The sequence below is a fragment of the Elephas maximus genome, chromosome 10 (assembly GCF_024166365.1).
Source record: "Elephas maximus indicus isolate mEleMax1 chromosome 10, mEleMax1 primary haplotype, whole genome shotgun sequence".
NCBI lineage: Eukaryota > Metazoa > Chordata > Mammalia > Proboscidea > Elephantidae > Elephas > Elephas maximus.
In genome coordinates this window covers 30,993,475-31,008,914 of record NC_064828.1, presented here as the reverse complement: position 1 = coordinate 31,008,914, position 15,440 = coordinate 30,993,475, and the positions used below count along the sequence as shown (strand labels likewise).

Here is a 15,440-nt window from a genome sequence, read left to right as displayed (position 1 = left end):
GATACTTTTTTCAAATTCTGTCCCTCTCCTATGAATTTGAAGACTGAGGAATAACATTCTGTCAGGATAGGTTGAGCTTTGAAGTGCCACAAGAACCAGTATTGCTCCTGTTGAGAATGCACGCACAAAACACAGTTCCAAGAAAGTGCTCTTGTTATTCCTACTGCATATCTTCTCACCACAATAGTCAACTACTCCCCCATAACCTCGGGATAAATTCTGAATGCCTGGGCCTAACAATTAATACCCCTGTTGAAGGGGAAGTTGACTGAAAAATACAGCAATTACGTTCTACTAAATGCCTGACCGGTACTCCTCAAAACTACTAAGGTCATCAGAAACAGGAATAGTTGAGAAACTGTCACAGCCAAGCGGAACCTAAGAAGATGTGACAACAAAATGTTATGTGATGTCCTTTTTGGGACACTGGAACAGAAAAAGTAAATTAGGTAAAAAGTAAGGAAATCTGAATAAAGTATGATTCCAGTTAATAATAACCAAAAATAAAAGAGGACACTCTCTGCCCTATGTCCTTGGGAGTGAACACTCTGGGATTCTCTCATGGTGAGTTCCTTTGATTAAAAGAGTTAGTAGCTCAAGCCACAGCCTTAGTGATTCCAGAAAGAACTTATTTACTTAGCACAACAACCTGTACTGAGATAGGGGCTAATGTTATTTCATCAACTGTCATGAGCTGTCGTTAAGAGGACGTTTTGAAACACAACCCCAGAACGGGAAAAATTTCTCCATCTGTCGTAAAAACTGTTATTTGTTATGCTGCTCAATATCTCCCTTCTAAAAATTTGTGTGAGAAGCTTCTTTCCCTTGGGATTTTTATGTCGTAAACTCAAAAAATATTTGAATTTTTAAATCATTCTGATTAGGTTTCAAATCATGGGTCTGCCCTTTACCAGTTTTGTTCTTCAGGTAAATTCATTTCTGAATCTCAGTGTCTTCATTGTCTTAGTCAGGATTCTCTAGAAACATAACCTGTGGTATACATATTGCCTGAGTTATCTAGTGCTGCTATAACAGGAATACCACAGGTGGGTGGCTTTAACAATCAGAAATTTATTTTCTCACAGTTTAGGAGGCTAGAAGTCCAAATTCAGGGCACCAGCTCTAGGAGAAGTCTTCATCGCTCTGTTGGCTCTGGGGAAGGGTCTTATCTCTTTATAGCTTCTGTTTGTTCCTTGGTCATCTTCATGTGCTATGGCATCTATCTTTCTCCGACTCTGCTTCCTTGTTTAGTCTACTCTTTTATATCTCAAAATAGATTGATTTAAGATAGACCCTACACTAACACTGCCTTATTAACATATCAAAGAAAGCCATTTCCAAATTGGAGTCTCGCAAGAGGTACAGGGGTTAGGATTTACAACACATATTTTTGGGGTACAAAATTCAATGCATAATAGTCCACCCTTTGGATTCCCAAAATTTATGTCCTTCCCACACACAAAACACCTTTACCCTGTCATAAAATCCCAAACATCTTAAACCAACTCCAAGTCAAAAATTTCATCTTTTGAATCGTCTAAATCAAATACGGGTGAGACTTTCGGCTTATTACACCCTGGGGCAAAATTTCTTTTCATCTGTGAACCTGTGAAATCTAAAAGTTATCTGCTTCCAAATTACAATGGTGGAAAAAGCGCAAGTTAGACATTTCCATTACAATATGGAGAAATTGGAGAAAAAGAACAACTAACAGGCACCAAGCTAGTCTAAAACGCAGCAGTACAAATTACATTAGCTCTCAAGTCTTGAAAATAATCTTCTATTCTCTGAGACCATCTAAGCAATGATTCTGCCCTCCAGACTGTGGGTGTTGGCCTTGCTCTCGGGATTCTGGGCGTAGGCCCTTCAGTCTGGGTGAAGGTCCTACCTTCCAGGCCCACTGCACGGAAACCTCACCCTCTTGGCTCTGGGTGGCCCAGTTCTCCTAGTGCATTTGACTGGTGACTTTACACTCTCAGCTTTGGGTGGTGACCCCATTATCTTGGCCTTTGGGCATGGCAGCCCCACCCCCTCAGCTTTGGGTGACAGTCCCATCCTCTTGGCTCACCTGAGTGGCAGCCACACATGCTGGAACCTAGCTGGTGGAGATCTGACTTTTTGAAACATGGGAGGCTGTGACTCCCCTCTTTGAAATCCAGGAGGCTCCACCCTTTGAGACCTAGGAGGCTGTGGATTACCCTTTAAACCTAGTCAGCCCTGCTTCCAGTGTTTCTTCCAACATTTCTGCTGATCTCCAGGCTGTTCCTGGGATAGTTCTTTACTTTTCTTGGAGAAAAACAGATATAGCTTCTTTGACCTGTTTCCTGACTGTAGAATTCCAAGAAGCAGACAGCCTTCCCTCCTTTTGTCCTGTCTGCTCCCTTCAGTCTAAGCTGATGTTTTTTCTGCTGTGGTAGTTGGTTAGATCCATTGGCCACAGGCTTAATCTCTTTAACAAAAAATTGCATCACTGAGTCCTTGGTGAGAGTTTTAGGGCACATGTCCTTAGTTTGTACAGCTCTGATTTCATTTTGCACAGTTCATTTTTTTAAATAATATTTATTGTGCTTTAAGTGAAAGTGTACAAATCTTCAGTCTCTCACACAAAAATCCATATACACCTTTCTGCACATTCCCAATTGCTCTTCCCCTAATGAGACAGCCCACTCTCTCCCTCCACTCTCTCTTTTCGAGTCCCCCTCCACCCTCTCATCTCCTCTCTAGGCAGGAGATGCCAACATAGTCTCAAGTGTCCACCTGATTCAAGAAGCTCACTCCTCACCAGCATCCCTCTCCAACCCATTGTCCAGTCCAATCCATGTCTGAAGAATTGGCTTTGGGAATGGTTCCTGTCCTGGGCCAATAGAAGGTCTGGGGGCCATGACCACTGGGGTACTTCTAGTCTCAGTCAGACCATTAAGTCTGGTCTTATGAGAATTTGGAGTGTGCATCCCACTGCTCTCCTGATCCCTCAGGGGTGCTCTATTGTGTTCCCTGTCAGGACAGTCCTTGTTTGTAGCTGGGCACCATCTAGTTCTTCTGGTCTCACGATGATGTAGTCCTTGGTTCATGTGGTTCTTTCTGTCTCTTGGGCTTATAATCACCTTGTGTCCTTGGTGTTCTTTATTTTCCTTTGAACTAGGTGGGTTGATTCCAATTGATGCATCTTCAATGGCTGCTTGCTATTGTTTAAAACCCCAGACGCTACTCTTCAAAAGGGATGCTGAATGTTTTCTTAATAGATTTTATTATGCCAATTGACTTAGATGTCCCCTGAAACCATGGTCCCCAGACCCCTGCCCTTGCTACACTGGCCTTCGAAGCATTCAGCTTATTCAGGAAACTTCTTTGCTTTTGTTTTAGTCCAATTGTGCTGACCTCCCCTGTATTGTGCTGCACAGTTCATTTTTAAGTCCATCTCTTTCCTCCCACATTTTACTGTAAGCATCAAGGAGAAACCATGCTGTCCCTTAAAGATCTTGCTTAGAAATCTCCTCAGTCAAATACCTGAGTTGATCACTTACAAGTTCTATTTTCCACCAAATATTTGGACATAATTCAGACAAGTTCTTTGCCACTACATAAAAAGCACCATCTTCCTTCCAATGTCCAATCACGTGTTCTTCATTTCCTTTTAAAGCCTCACCAGAAGAACATTTAACATCCACATGTCTAGCAACATTCTGTTGATGATAGGAACTCTCATCACAACTGTCAATTCTTTCTGAGCCCTCATCAGAGTTGCCTTTCACAACTGTAATGCTACTAACAGTTTCTTCAAGGTGATCTAGGATTTACTAAATGGCACCTTAAAACTCTTCCAGCCTCCACCCATTACTCAATTTCAAAAGCACTTCCACTTTTTAGGTATTTGTTAGAGTATCACCCCACTCTCCAGTACCAAATTTTGTCTTAGTAATTTAGTGCTACTTTAATACAAATGCCACAAGTGGGTGACTCTAACAAACAGAAATTTATTTTCCCACAGCATAGGAGGCTAGAAGTCCAAATTCAGGGCACCGGATTTAAGAGACAGCTTTCTCTCTCTGACAACTCTGAAAGAAGATTCTTGCGTATTTACAGCTTCTGTTCCTTGGCTCATTGGTGATCTTCATATGACATGGCAGCTATTGTCCCCCATTTTTGCTTACTTGCTTAATCTGATTTTATATCTCAAAAAAGATTGATTTAAAATACACTATACATTAATACATCCTTATTAGCATAACAAAGAAAACCCATTCCCAAATGGGATTATGTGACTATAACCACAGGTATATATTGGGGTTAGGGTTTACAAAATGTATTTTGGGGGACACTTTTCAACCCATGGAAACCCACGTATTGGTTAAGTGTTACAGCTGCTAACCAAAAGTCAGCATTTCGAATCCACCAGGCAATTCTTGAAAACTCTAGGGGGCAGCTGTACTCTTTCTTGTAGGGTTGCTAGGAGTCGGAATCGACTCGAAGGCAAAGTTTTTTTTTTTTTTTTTTTTTGCTATTGAACATATTGTATATATATACATATGTATATATATGCACATACACACACACACACATAGAGAGAGAGAGAGAGAAGAGATATTTACTTCAAGGCATTGGCTCACAAGATTCTAGGCGATTGGCAATTAAAGATCCATAGATCAGGCAAAAGGCTGGAGACTTATCCAGGCTTGTGTCCAAAATCCAAAGGTCAGGCAACAAGAAGAATGAATATAAAAGTGTTCTGGAAAAATATCTATTTATAGTCTGGAGGCAGAATACACCCAAGAGAAACATCCTTTTTGCTTTTAAGATCTTCAACTGTTTGATTGTTATTGTCATGCCATTCACATATGGAAGATAATCTGCTTTATTTTAGGCCAACTAATTTAATCATATGTCGTTACAATCACATGTAATTCCTTTAGAACAGCAACCAGGTTCATGTTTTACCAAACAACCCTGAACCATAGGCTAGCCAAGTTGATGCATAAAGTTAATCATCATATTTGTCTATAAATTGATAATAATTACCTTGCAACAGTGCTGATTCTTTACTTCTCAATTAATCAGCATGATTTCCTCAGTAAAATCATCCCTGATACCCTAAACTTACTCAAATTTCTTGTTAATAGTCTTATAACTCTGTATGCTCTTTATTGATAGCATTAAACTAGTTTGTCATTATACATCAAATCAGGTGATTATGTGATTAATATCTATTCCCTGAATTAAACCATAGATTCTCCTACTTCTCCTTTCCAGTGAAGGCTTTTTGGCCCCGCAACTGCCATCCCCACACTGGGGGTTTCCTTTGTAACCTTACCTCAAATGTGAAAAAACAAGAGTTTCCCTGTTTTAATTAACACTGCCTAGGTAGGCTGGATTTTGAAAAAGAACTTGACAAAAAGATAATTGTTAAATAAAAATATTCACAATATTAGAAGAGTCAATTAGGTAGGCTGGATTTTGAAAAAGAACTTGACAAAAAGATAATTGTTAAATAAAAATATTCACAATATTAGAAGAGTCAATAGAATTGGTTTTAGATTTTATAATTTTTTTCTTCAGAAGGAACTAAGCAAATATAAATCTAAGACAATAAGTAAAGCTATAAGAGTAATATAATGTTCTACCAGCCCTATGTCTTAGGCTGGCTTCTCTAGAAAAAAAAAAACAGTGAAGTGTCTATATATATGTATATATACATAGGGACAGAGAGAGGAAGAGAGATTTATATTAAGGAAATGGCTCACGAGGTTGTAGGGGCTAGAAAGTCCCAAGTCTGTGGGTCAGGCCAGAAGCTTCTCCTGATTCACATAGCTGCAAGAGCAAGATCTGCAGGTCAGACAACAGGCCTCTGGCTTATAGGCAGCATAGGCTAACAGACACCAAAATCAGCAGGTAAGTTGCTACCTCAAGTTCCAAGAACCAGAGGTCGTAAGAACAGGAGTCAGCTGCAGGATCTAGAGTGAGCAAAATCCCGTGAGCCTTGCCAGAAAGCCTCCTAAACTGGATGCAGGCCACACCCTAAGGAAACTCTCTTTCAGCTGATTGGCTACTCACAGCAGATCCCATCACAAAGGTGATCACATTATATTAAGTATCATCACGGAGGTGATGTCACTGTAAGACTGACAAACTATATCATAACTGCCTAGCCACTCAGAACCATGGCCCAGCCAAGTTGGCATACAACCTTAGCCATCACACCCTATATGCTCTTATCTGAATATAAGCTTTCCTCTGTTGCTTGAGAGTTCCGTGTAATCTGACCTTATACCCAAATTCTGTTTCCACACTGCGTGGGTAGAGAAAAGATATTAAATTCCCACTGAGCCTATTTTCTCTGGTAACTATGACATCTCCAACCAGGGCCAACCCTCCTGAGAAATGGACCCAGTCCCAGGGAACTGAGATGATACTATGATATCTAAAGTAAGACAGGGAACAGAGGGCCCCCCGCATCTGCAAACAAATTACAGTAAATGGGCCCAGGCGCAGGAACAAAGCCATTCCCCAGAACAAGGCAGGGTGTCATAAAATAGCCCACAAACTTGTTTAAAGTTGTCTTTCAGAGGCAGCTAGAGGGACATGTGCACAGCATCCACCAGTGACCTGTGACCGCTGTGTGACCTTCCACCAGTGGCAGTGAGGGTCAGCAGCAGCAGCCAGGAGACTGCGAAAACGCAACACCCCAGAATAAGTCCTGCTACAAATCCCAGACGCCTCTGGGACAGGAGTCATCTTGGAAAGCTGCTGCATGGGCACCGCAGTTAATATATCTCCGCCTATGTCTGTGAATTTCCAACTACTGATCCTTCTTCTTTATTTTCAACTTTTGCATTCCAACTACCAGCAATTATCAATGCATCTTCATTCATATTCGATCAGTTTCAGACTGCAGCAGCTGATAAAAATCTTCTATTTCTTCATCTTTGGCCCTAGTGTTTGTTGTATATATTTGAATAATAGTCCTATTAACTGGTCTTCCTCGTAGGCGTATGGATATTATCCTATCACTGACAGGGTTGTACTTCAGGATAGATCTTGAAACGTTCTTTTTTACAATGAATGTAACACCATTCCTCTTCAAGTTGTCATTCCTGGCACAGTAGACCATACAATTCTCCAATTCAAAGTGGCCAGTACCAGTCCATTTCAGCTAACTAACGTCCCGGATATCGAGGTTTATGTGTTCCATTTCATTTTTGACGATTATCAATTTTCCTAGATTCATACTTTGTACATTCCAGGTTCCAATTATTAATGGATGTTTGCAGCTGTTTCTTCTCATTTTGACTCATGCCACATCAGCAAATGAAGGTCCCGAAAGCTTTATTCCATCCACATCATTAAGGTCGACTCTACTTTGAGGAGGCAGCTCTTCCCCAGTCAACCTGGGGGGCTCATATTCCAGCACTATAACAGACAATGTTCTGATGCTATTCATAAGGTTTTCACTGGCTAATGCTTTTCAGAAGTAGACCACTGGGTAATTCTTCCTAGCCTGTTTTAGTCTGGGAGCTCAGCTGAAACCTGTCCTCCATGAGTGACCCTGCTGATATCTGAATACAGGTGGCATAGCTTCCAGCTTCACAGCAACACACAAGCCCCCACAGTACCACAAACTGACAGACACATGGAAAATAAGGCCGTGGTGATAGAAACAATGCCGGATATCGAATGATAGAATTTTGCAAGACCAACGACTTCTTCATTGCAAATATCTTTTTTTACTAACATAAACGGTGACTATACAAATGGTCCTCACCAGAGGAAATGCACAGAAATCAAACTGACTGCATCTGTGGAAAGAGACAATGGAAAAGCTCACTATCATCAGTCAGAACAAGGCCAGGGGCCGACTGTGGAACATACCATCAATTGCTCATATGCAAGTTCAAGCTGAAACAGAAGAAAATCAGAGCAAGTCCACGAGAGTCAAAATATGACATTGAGTATATCCCTCCTGAATTTAGAGACCATCAGAAGAATAGATTTGACACATTGAACACTAGTGACTGAAGACCAGATGAGTTGTGGAATGACATCAAGTACATCATCCATGAAGAAAGCAAGAGTCACTGAAAAGACAGGAAAGAAAGAAAAGACCAAGATGGATGTCCGAGGAGAATCTGAAACTTGTTCTTGAGCATCGAGCAGCTAAAGCAAAAGGAAGAATTGATGAAGTAAAAGATCTGAACAGAAGATTTCAAAGGGCCTCTCGGGAAGATGAAGTAAAGTATTATAATGACATGTGCCAAGACCTGGAGATGGAAAACCAAAAGGAAAGAACATGCTCAGTGTTTCTCAAGCTAGAAGAACTGAAGAAAAAATTCAAGCCTAGAGTTGCAATAGTGACGCATTCCATGGGGAAAATATTAAACAATGCAGGAAGCATCAAAAGAAGATGGAAGGAATACACAGAGCCATTATACCAAAAAGAATTAGTTGATGTTTAACCATTTCAAGAGGTGGCATGTGATCAGGAGCCAATGGTGCTGAAGGAAGTAGTCCAAGGTGCTCTGAAGGCATTGGTGAAAAACGAGGCTCCAGGAATTGATGGAATATCAACTGAGATGTTTCAACAAACAGATCCAGCGCTGGAGGTGCTCACTCATCTATGCCAAGAAATATGGAAGACAGCTTCCTGGCCAACTGACTGGAAGAGATCCATATTTATGCCTATTCCCAAGAAAGGTGATCCAACTGAATGTGGGAATTATAGAACAATATCATTAATATCACACACAAACAAAATTTTGCTGAAGATCATTCAAAATCTGCTACAGCAGTGTATCGACCAGGAACTGCCAGAAATTCAGGCTGGTTTCAGATGAGGACGTGAAACCAGGGATAGCATTGCTGACGTCAGATGGATCCTGGCTCAAAGCAGAGAATACCACAAGGATGTTTACCTGTGTTTTACTGACTATGCAAAGCATTCGACTGTGGGGATCATAACAAACTATGGATAACATTGCGAAGAATGGGAATTCCAGAACACTTAATTGTGGTCATGAGGAACCTTTACATAGATCAAGAGGCAGTTATTCATACAGAACAAAGACATACTGATTGCTTTAATGCCAGGAAAGGTGTGCGTCAGGGTTGGATTCTTTCACCATACCTATTTAATCTCTATGCTGAATAAATAATACGAGAAGCTGGACAATATGAAGAAGAACAGGGTAAGGACTGGAGGAAGACTCATTAACAACCTGCGTTATGCAGATGACACAACCTTGCTTGCTGAAAGTGAAGAGGACTTGAAGCACTTCCTAATGAAGACCGAAGACCCTAGCCTTCAGTATGGATTGCACCTCAACATAAAGAAAACAAAAAACCTCACAAATGGACCAATGAACAACATCATGATAAACGAAGAAAAGATTGAAGTTTTCAAGCATTTCATTTTACTTGGATCCACAATCAACAGCCATGGAAGCAGCAGTCAAGAAATCAAAAGACGCATTGCATTGGGCAAATCTGCTTCAAAGGACCTCTTAAAAGTGTTGAAGAGCAAAGACGTCACCCTGAAGACTAAGGTGCGCCTGACCCAAGCCATGGTATTTTCAATCACATCATATGCATGTGAAAGGTGGACAATGAATAAGGAAGACCAAAGAAGAATTGATGCCTTTGAATTGTGGTGTTGGCGAAGAATATTGAATATACCACGGACTGCCAAAAGTATGCATAAATCTGTCATGGAAGAATTGCAGCCAGAATGCTCCTTAGAGGCAAGGATGACGAGACTGCGTCTTACATTTTTTGGACATGTTGTCCGGAGGGATCAGTCCCTGGAGAAAGACATCATGCTTGGCAGAGTACAGGGTCAGTGGAAAGAGGAAGACCCTCAACAAGTTGGATTGACACAGTGACTGCAAAAATGAGCTCAAGTATAACAATGGGCAGTGTTTCCTTCTCTTGTGCATAGGGTCACTATGAGTCAGAACGGACTCGACGACACCTAACAACAGCAACAACATGTCTGTGAATTAATATGGATCTTTTCCACCCAAGAACATTTAAAAGCCCAGGTTAGTCTTCTGTTCTGTGAGATGAGGGAAGCGTTGCTTTAGATCCTCCTCATCTCCGCTTGCAAGCGTCTTCAATAAAGCTTTGCTCCTGTGAAGAATTCTGCTTGCCTTACCTGCTCATTCTTGACCAGTGAGAGACAAGAACCTTATTTCAGTAACAAAAGCTCCTCAGGAATGCCAGTTGCCCTATAGTTTGCTAGTGTTGCTGTAACACAAATACCACAGGTAGATGACTTAAAAGAAAAATATATTTTCTCACAGTTGTGCAGGCTAAAATTTCAAATCAGAGTCTGAGCTGTGTTGATTCCTTCCTTGTAGGTGGTCTTGGGTCTTCTCTGGTTCTGTGACTTGCAGACAATCCTTATATGGCTTCTGTCTCCCCCCGCCTCTGTGTGTATGAATTTCTGTGTCTAATCTGCTCTTTTTATAACATCAAATTAACCACAATTCAATCTATAACAGACAGGATTGAAGCACTGGTGTTTTCTAAAAACTCCTGTCAAAGAAAAAATTGCACCGCACAATGTTAAAACAGTCAAGGACAATTTTATTCAAAAGGATTATTTCACAGGAAGGGAAAGGACTAAGGAAAGGGAGAGAAGTAGCACTACAGTATGATGTGGGGAGAAAAACCAACTCCTACTCTGCTGGTGACAGCCAAGGCAGCCAGGAGCTGCTCCCCTGCTCCTCCTGTCCATCAGCGAACAAAACCTTAGGTGATGGCAATGGGTGTGGCTCAGCTGGGAGCTGTTCAGGCCAAGCAGAATTTGCCCCTTCCTGTCCATTGTCCTCAAAGTGCTGAGTGTAGTTCAAGCCAGTGGAACCCAGGTTACTAGCCTAAATGCCAAAGAAGAAATGGAATTGTTTTATGGTGTGCACACTGTGATAACCTATGTGTCCATGTTTGTATGTACTTCCTTGTGAGAGAAGGTATAAAAGTTTCTGCCTCCCTTTGCTCGGGGAGCTTCATTTGAGGTATGCACCTCCTTGCTCCTTGCCTACCCACTTTTGATGCTCTTCCTCCTCACAGTCTGTGTGTCTTTGTTGATGGAGGAGTCATACAGAGCATGAGGAGCTTTGGGTAACACTGGGAAAAAGAACTTGGAGGTTTTGAAAAGAAAGTTAATGGGGATCAATTTCTGGAATGAGTGAGTGATTTAGTAAGATTACAATTAGAGCCGTTTAGTTTCCAATGCTTTCTTATGAGAAGGCTATGTGAATCGTGGGAGACTCAGGGCAGGGAGGGGGTGGGGATAGGGATCAAGCCCTGGAAGGTGAAGGTTGAGGGAGAGAGGAAGGTTGGGAAGATAACAAAGGAAAAGCCTATTCTAAAGTTTTATTATACAAAAGAGATGTTAAATTTTCTAGGTCAGTTGTTTACAGTACACTATTCTCCTTAACAAAAGGGTTGTGGAGGGTGGGGGAGGCTCAAACAATCGTTGCTGTCCAGGATCCTAGGGCTCCAGTAAAATTTAACTTTGCCATTCCCGTGTAAATCTACTATGAAGCTAGAGCTGAGAACCCCTAGAACATTTTCTGAATCCATTTCTAAGCTTTGACTACTCTTGAATCATTATATAATGATACCAGATGATTAAGCTGATCTTTAGGGATATATCTGGAAACGCTGGTGGCATTGTGGTTAACTGCTATGGCTGCTAACCAACGGATTGGCAGTTCGAATCCGCCAAGTGCTCCTTGGAAACTCTATGGGGCAATTCTAAGCTGCTTTATAGGGTCAGTACGAGTCAGAATTGACTGGACGGCACTGGGCTTGGTTGGTTTTTTTATTTCTTTGTTTGTTTAGGGATATATCTAAGGAACTTTGGACGTAGTGGATCATCTTGGTTTCTTCCACAATACATAATTGCATGCAGAACAGGAAAAGAAAACTGGGGTAGTTCCCACCTCAGTCTATTCCACTTCTAAGTATTTGGGCGTAAAGGGTGGTCCAAAAGTTATGCCCATCTTTGCTTCCTCCCTGATCAGAGAAAAAATGATTAAAATTGTTGGGGGACGTTGGTGTGGGAAGGTGGAGAAGGATTAGATATTGTTGCTGCAATCCTTGCCAAAAGATGGCACTGATATTTGTATTTTTGTCTTTAACCTTCTATTTTGACAAAATATTTACAATTTTTAAGGTCATAGCAAAGAAATGAGTTAGAATGCACACCTCAGAATTACTTCATATTTCTTGCTGTTTCTGACTGTTCAAAAATTGCTGTAGCCCAGATCCAGCAGATTTCTTCAGCCCATGGGGCCCCTTTAATGTCCAAACACAGCAGTTTGGGCAACTGAGTTATTTGACTAACAGAAGTACAGTCATTTATTAGGTTGCCCTCTCCAAGAATTTCTGGAAATTTCCAGGTACTACTTAAATGCTACATAAATCTATTCTGCAGGCCAATGCATGTTATCTGAAGATCCCCTTCCCTGAGGCTTCTGCTACTTTCCTACACTGGTTCAAACCAAATGCTATCACAGACCCTTCCCTTCACTCCCCCGCAGACTTTACTTCAAGACTTTGACTCTATAAAATGTAAATACAACACAGTTTAAAGTTGAATAGTATTGAGATCCTCTGGGTGAGTTTGAACCACCCACCTTTCGGTTATTCCCGAGTGTTGAATCGTTGCACCACCAGGGTTCCCTTGGTGCTACTTATGCCTTCTATTTAAAGTAATACCTGGTTAAATATAGAAACAAACAGAAAAGATCTGGGACCCTTTGGTTGCCAGTGGCAGAATCTGTGTGAAAATTTTCATCAGATCCCTATAAGGGATCAGTGCCACCTCCATACAAAGACTGTGGTTTCAAGGGAAATGTGTAAATCTGTGAGCAGAGATGAAGGAGCGGAGGACTGTCTTGCTCCAAAGTCCCAGAAGAGGCAGGAGTGAGGAAGTGGCGGAGACCCCAGGGAGCTAAAGAAACTCAAAGTTTGTCTAAGAACCTAAGACCAAAATATTTCCTCTTTGAATATTGGCAAATGCAACCCTAGATAAGACAGTAGCAGCAATAAAAGATTTCAAACACACTGTCACTCAACAGAATGCGGCAGAAAGACGTTTTATTGCTGTGAATACAGTGTAACAAAGCTTGCAAAGCCCCAAAGTTAAAAATCTGGAGGACTGGACTCTTCTTTGCCTTCTTTCCTATTGCCTTCCTTCAAAACACACAGAGATCCAAAAGAGAGAGAAATTATTTCTCTTGGTCTCAACTTTGGTCTAGGATCCTAGGCACTCTAATTCTTCCATTACCTTTCTTCTTCTTCGTAGGAACCAGGGAAATCGAGAGTAGAAAAGAAAAAGCAGAAGAGATCATAAGAGAACCTGTGCCATGTGAGAGGAAAAGTGGTAGAAAACTTGAATGGTCTAATCCAAGTGCACAGGAACTAATAATGGATAGGGAGGGTCTCCCCTCTGACGGGGATCACAGGCAACAGTGAAGAACTTGCGTAGGGCAGCATTCCCGTAGATGCAGTTAGAATAGTTTCCTGAAATGAGGGTGCACTTAGTCATGTTAACAGGGTTTTGGCTCCGGTGGCAGTTGTTCCGTCCACTCCTACATTTGATGTTTGTCAAGTTACAGACAGCAGCCACATTCTGGAAGGAGTCATGCAGGAAGGTATTTACATCCTTACAGTGCCGGGTATACTTGTTGACACCGCTCATTGCCTGATTGCATTGGGAAGGACTTGGCAGTAAATGCTGGATTTGAAACCATTGAGCCTTGGTTAAATTCGGAGGCACAGCAAAAAGCGGATACATTGGCCCCCATAATCCCAGCAGCAATAGGAGGTGAGGAAAGCGTCCCAGAAGATCTAGCACCATCTTTCCTAGGTAGAGAAAAGGAAGATAATATTTATAGTAGAAGTAATAAGAGCAAAACGATTAATTGTAACCACTTAGATTTTAGTGTGTCTTTAAGATTTCATAGCTCTTTTTTTTTAAGCCACTTTCTTTCTCACTTGAGTCTCTCAATGCTATGAAGAACCTGAAGCCCAGTGAGGAGGAATAGGAGATAAACAGACCTTTCCTCTGATTGGCAGGCTCCTTTTTTCTCTTTGTCCTGTATTCACATATTCCTTGACCCCTGAGCTAAAACCCTGGTCCCTTCCTTCTTCACCTTCTGAGGTGTTCACCTTTGATCTGTTTGACCTTGATCACCCACCTTGCCTTTCTCTCCCCAGCCTGGAGCCTTCTCCACTCACCAGGTCTCTGTGTTGGGGCTCCTACTGAGGATGGAAGCAGTCCTTAGTCTCAGGCTCAGAGGCCTTTGAGTGCCTTTCTTCTCTGCGACCTCTCAGAGCTGCCCATGTAGGGTAGAGGAAGAGGGTTTTAAGCCTCCAGAAAGGGAAACCCAGGCCGTGGCAGAGGAACTTCTTGTGCAGAACATAGATAAGAGTTTGAGACTTTCAAAACTGCTTTCTTAAGTGGTGTCAACATTAACTGTAACTTCAGAAAAATAAGCTGATTTTAAGAAACCACATGACCCAAAACTCACAATTTTGAGGAACAAATGGCTTCCTGATATCCCTTGAGTGCTTCCTTCATAATGTGACCCCAATACCACCCAGCATGTTTTCTCCTTTTTCAAAATGGGCAACTGAGAGCTTAACATAACTAAGGCCATGATAAACCTATAAGTTGTCGTTCCTCTGCCTGCCTCCTCACATACCTCTGTTAATGACTTTGTTTGACCAAATGTTAAGGACTTTGTTCTTTGCTTTAAACTGATGCAAATAATCTTTTGTTCTGGCTGGACTACCTGTGGCACAGGACCCCCACAGTAAAATTGGAGCCCAGGTATCAGATATGTATGTCTTTAGTCTAATAAAGAAATGTCTGGCAAGGGACTACAGACACTTGTAACCCTTCTAAGACTCCATATGAGCTCTAATGGAAAACTGCTCTTTGGGACTCCATAGACATGGCCTGTGTTGCTGCCGAGTCCAGGTGATGCATGCATCTCCTTAATAAACTTTCTCACTCTTTCTGACTTGGAGTATGTTTCATTGGCTCCACTGCTCCGGGGCAGGGATCCTAATCGGGTAACAATAATAAGAGGCTTCAATTCTTTAAAGCTCTACAATTTCAGTTCCTTAGGAGAAAATATACCCTATAACTCTTATGTAATAACTGCCACCTGCTTGGCAATGTTGTGAGTTCAACAAGACTTGAATGAGTTATTCATTTATGCAGACATTTATTGGGTCTGGTACTGGCCTACTCAGATTTAGGAGTTCAAGATCTAATGAGACACGTAAGTAGACAATTACAATGTACACAAATAAATATAAATAGAAGTTACAGTAGTCATAGAGGAAATCCCAGGTGAGGAGGTGGAGGGAAACGCTTATTGGAGGGCACACAACACCTGAACTGAGTTTTGAGGAAATCAGAAGCTAGCTAG

The 15,440-nt window shown here is 41.6% G+C and overlaps 1 protein-coding gene across 2 annotated transcripts; it reads right to left on the bottom strand.

Moving 5' to 3' along the window:
• Positions 1-13,075: 13,075 nt before the first annotated feature.
• Positions 13,076-14,393, bottom strand: LOC126084023 (ribonuclease K3-like). Of its 2 annotated transcripts, none has more exons than XM_049898175.1 (2): positions 14,199-14,393; positions 13,076-13,863 (listed from the first exon to the last, which is right to left on the bottom strand). In XM_049898175.1, exon 2 carries the CDS (start codon positions 13,856-13,858, stop codon positions 13,400-13,402), a length of 459 nt encoding a protein of 152 aa, XP_049754132.1. In that variant the 5' UTR covers positions 13,859-13,863; positions 14,199-14,393; the 3' UTR covers positions 13,076-13,399. The 2 variants fall into 2 exon arrangements, with proteins under 2 accessions (XP_049754132.1, XP_049754131.1); XM_049898174.1 differs by having other exon boundaries at positions 14,239-14,389.
• Between the last annotated feature and the right edge of the window lie 1,047 nt (positions 14,394-15,440).

Bases quoted from the DNA above. Each gene is read 5' to 3' on its own strand.
- LOC126084023 (XM_049898175.1), bottom strand. From the start codon at position 13,858: ATGGTGCTAGATCTTCTGGGACGCTTTCCTCACCTCCTATTGCTGCTG.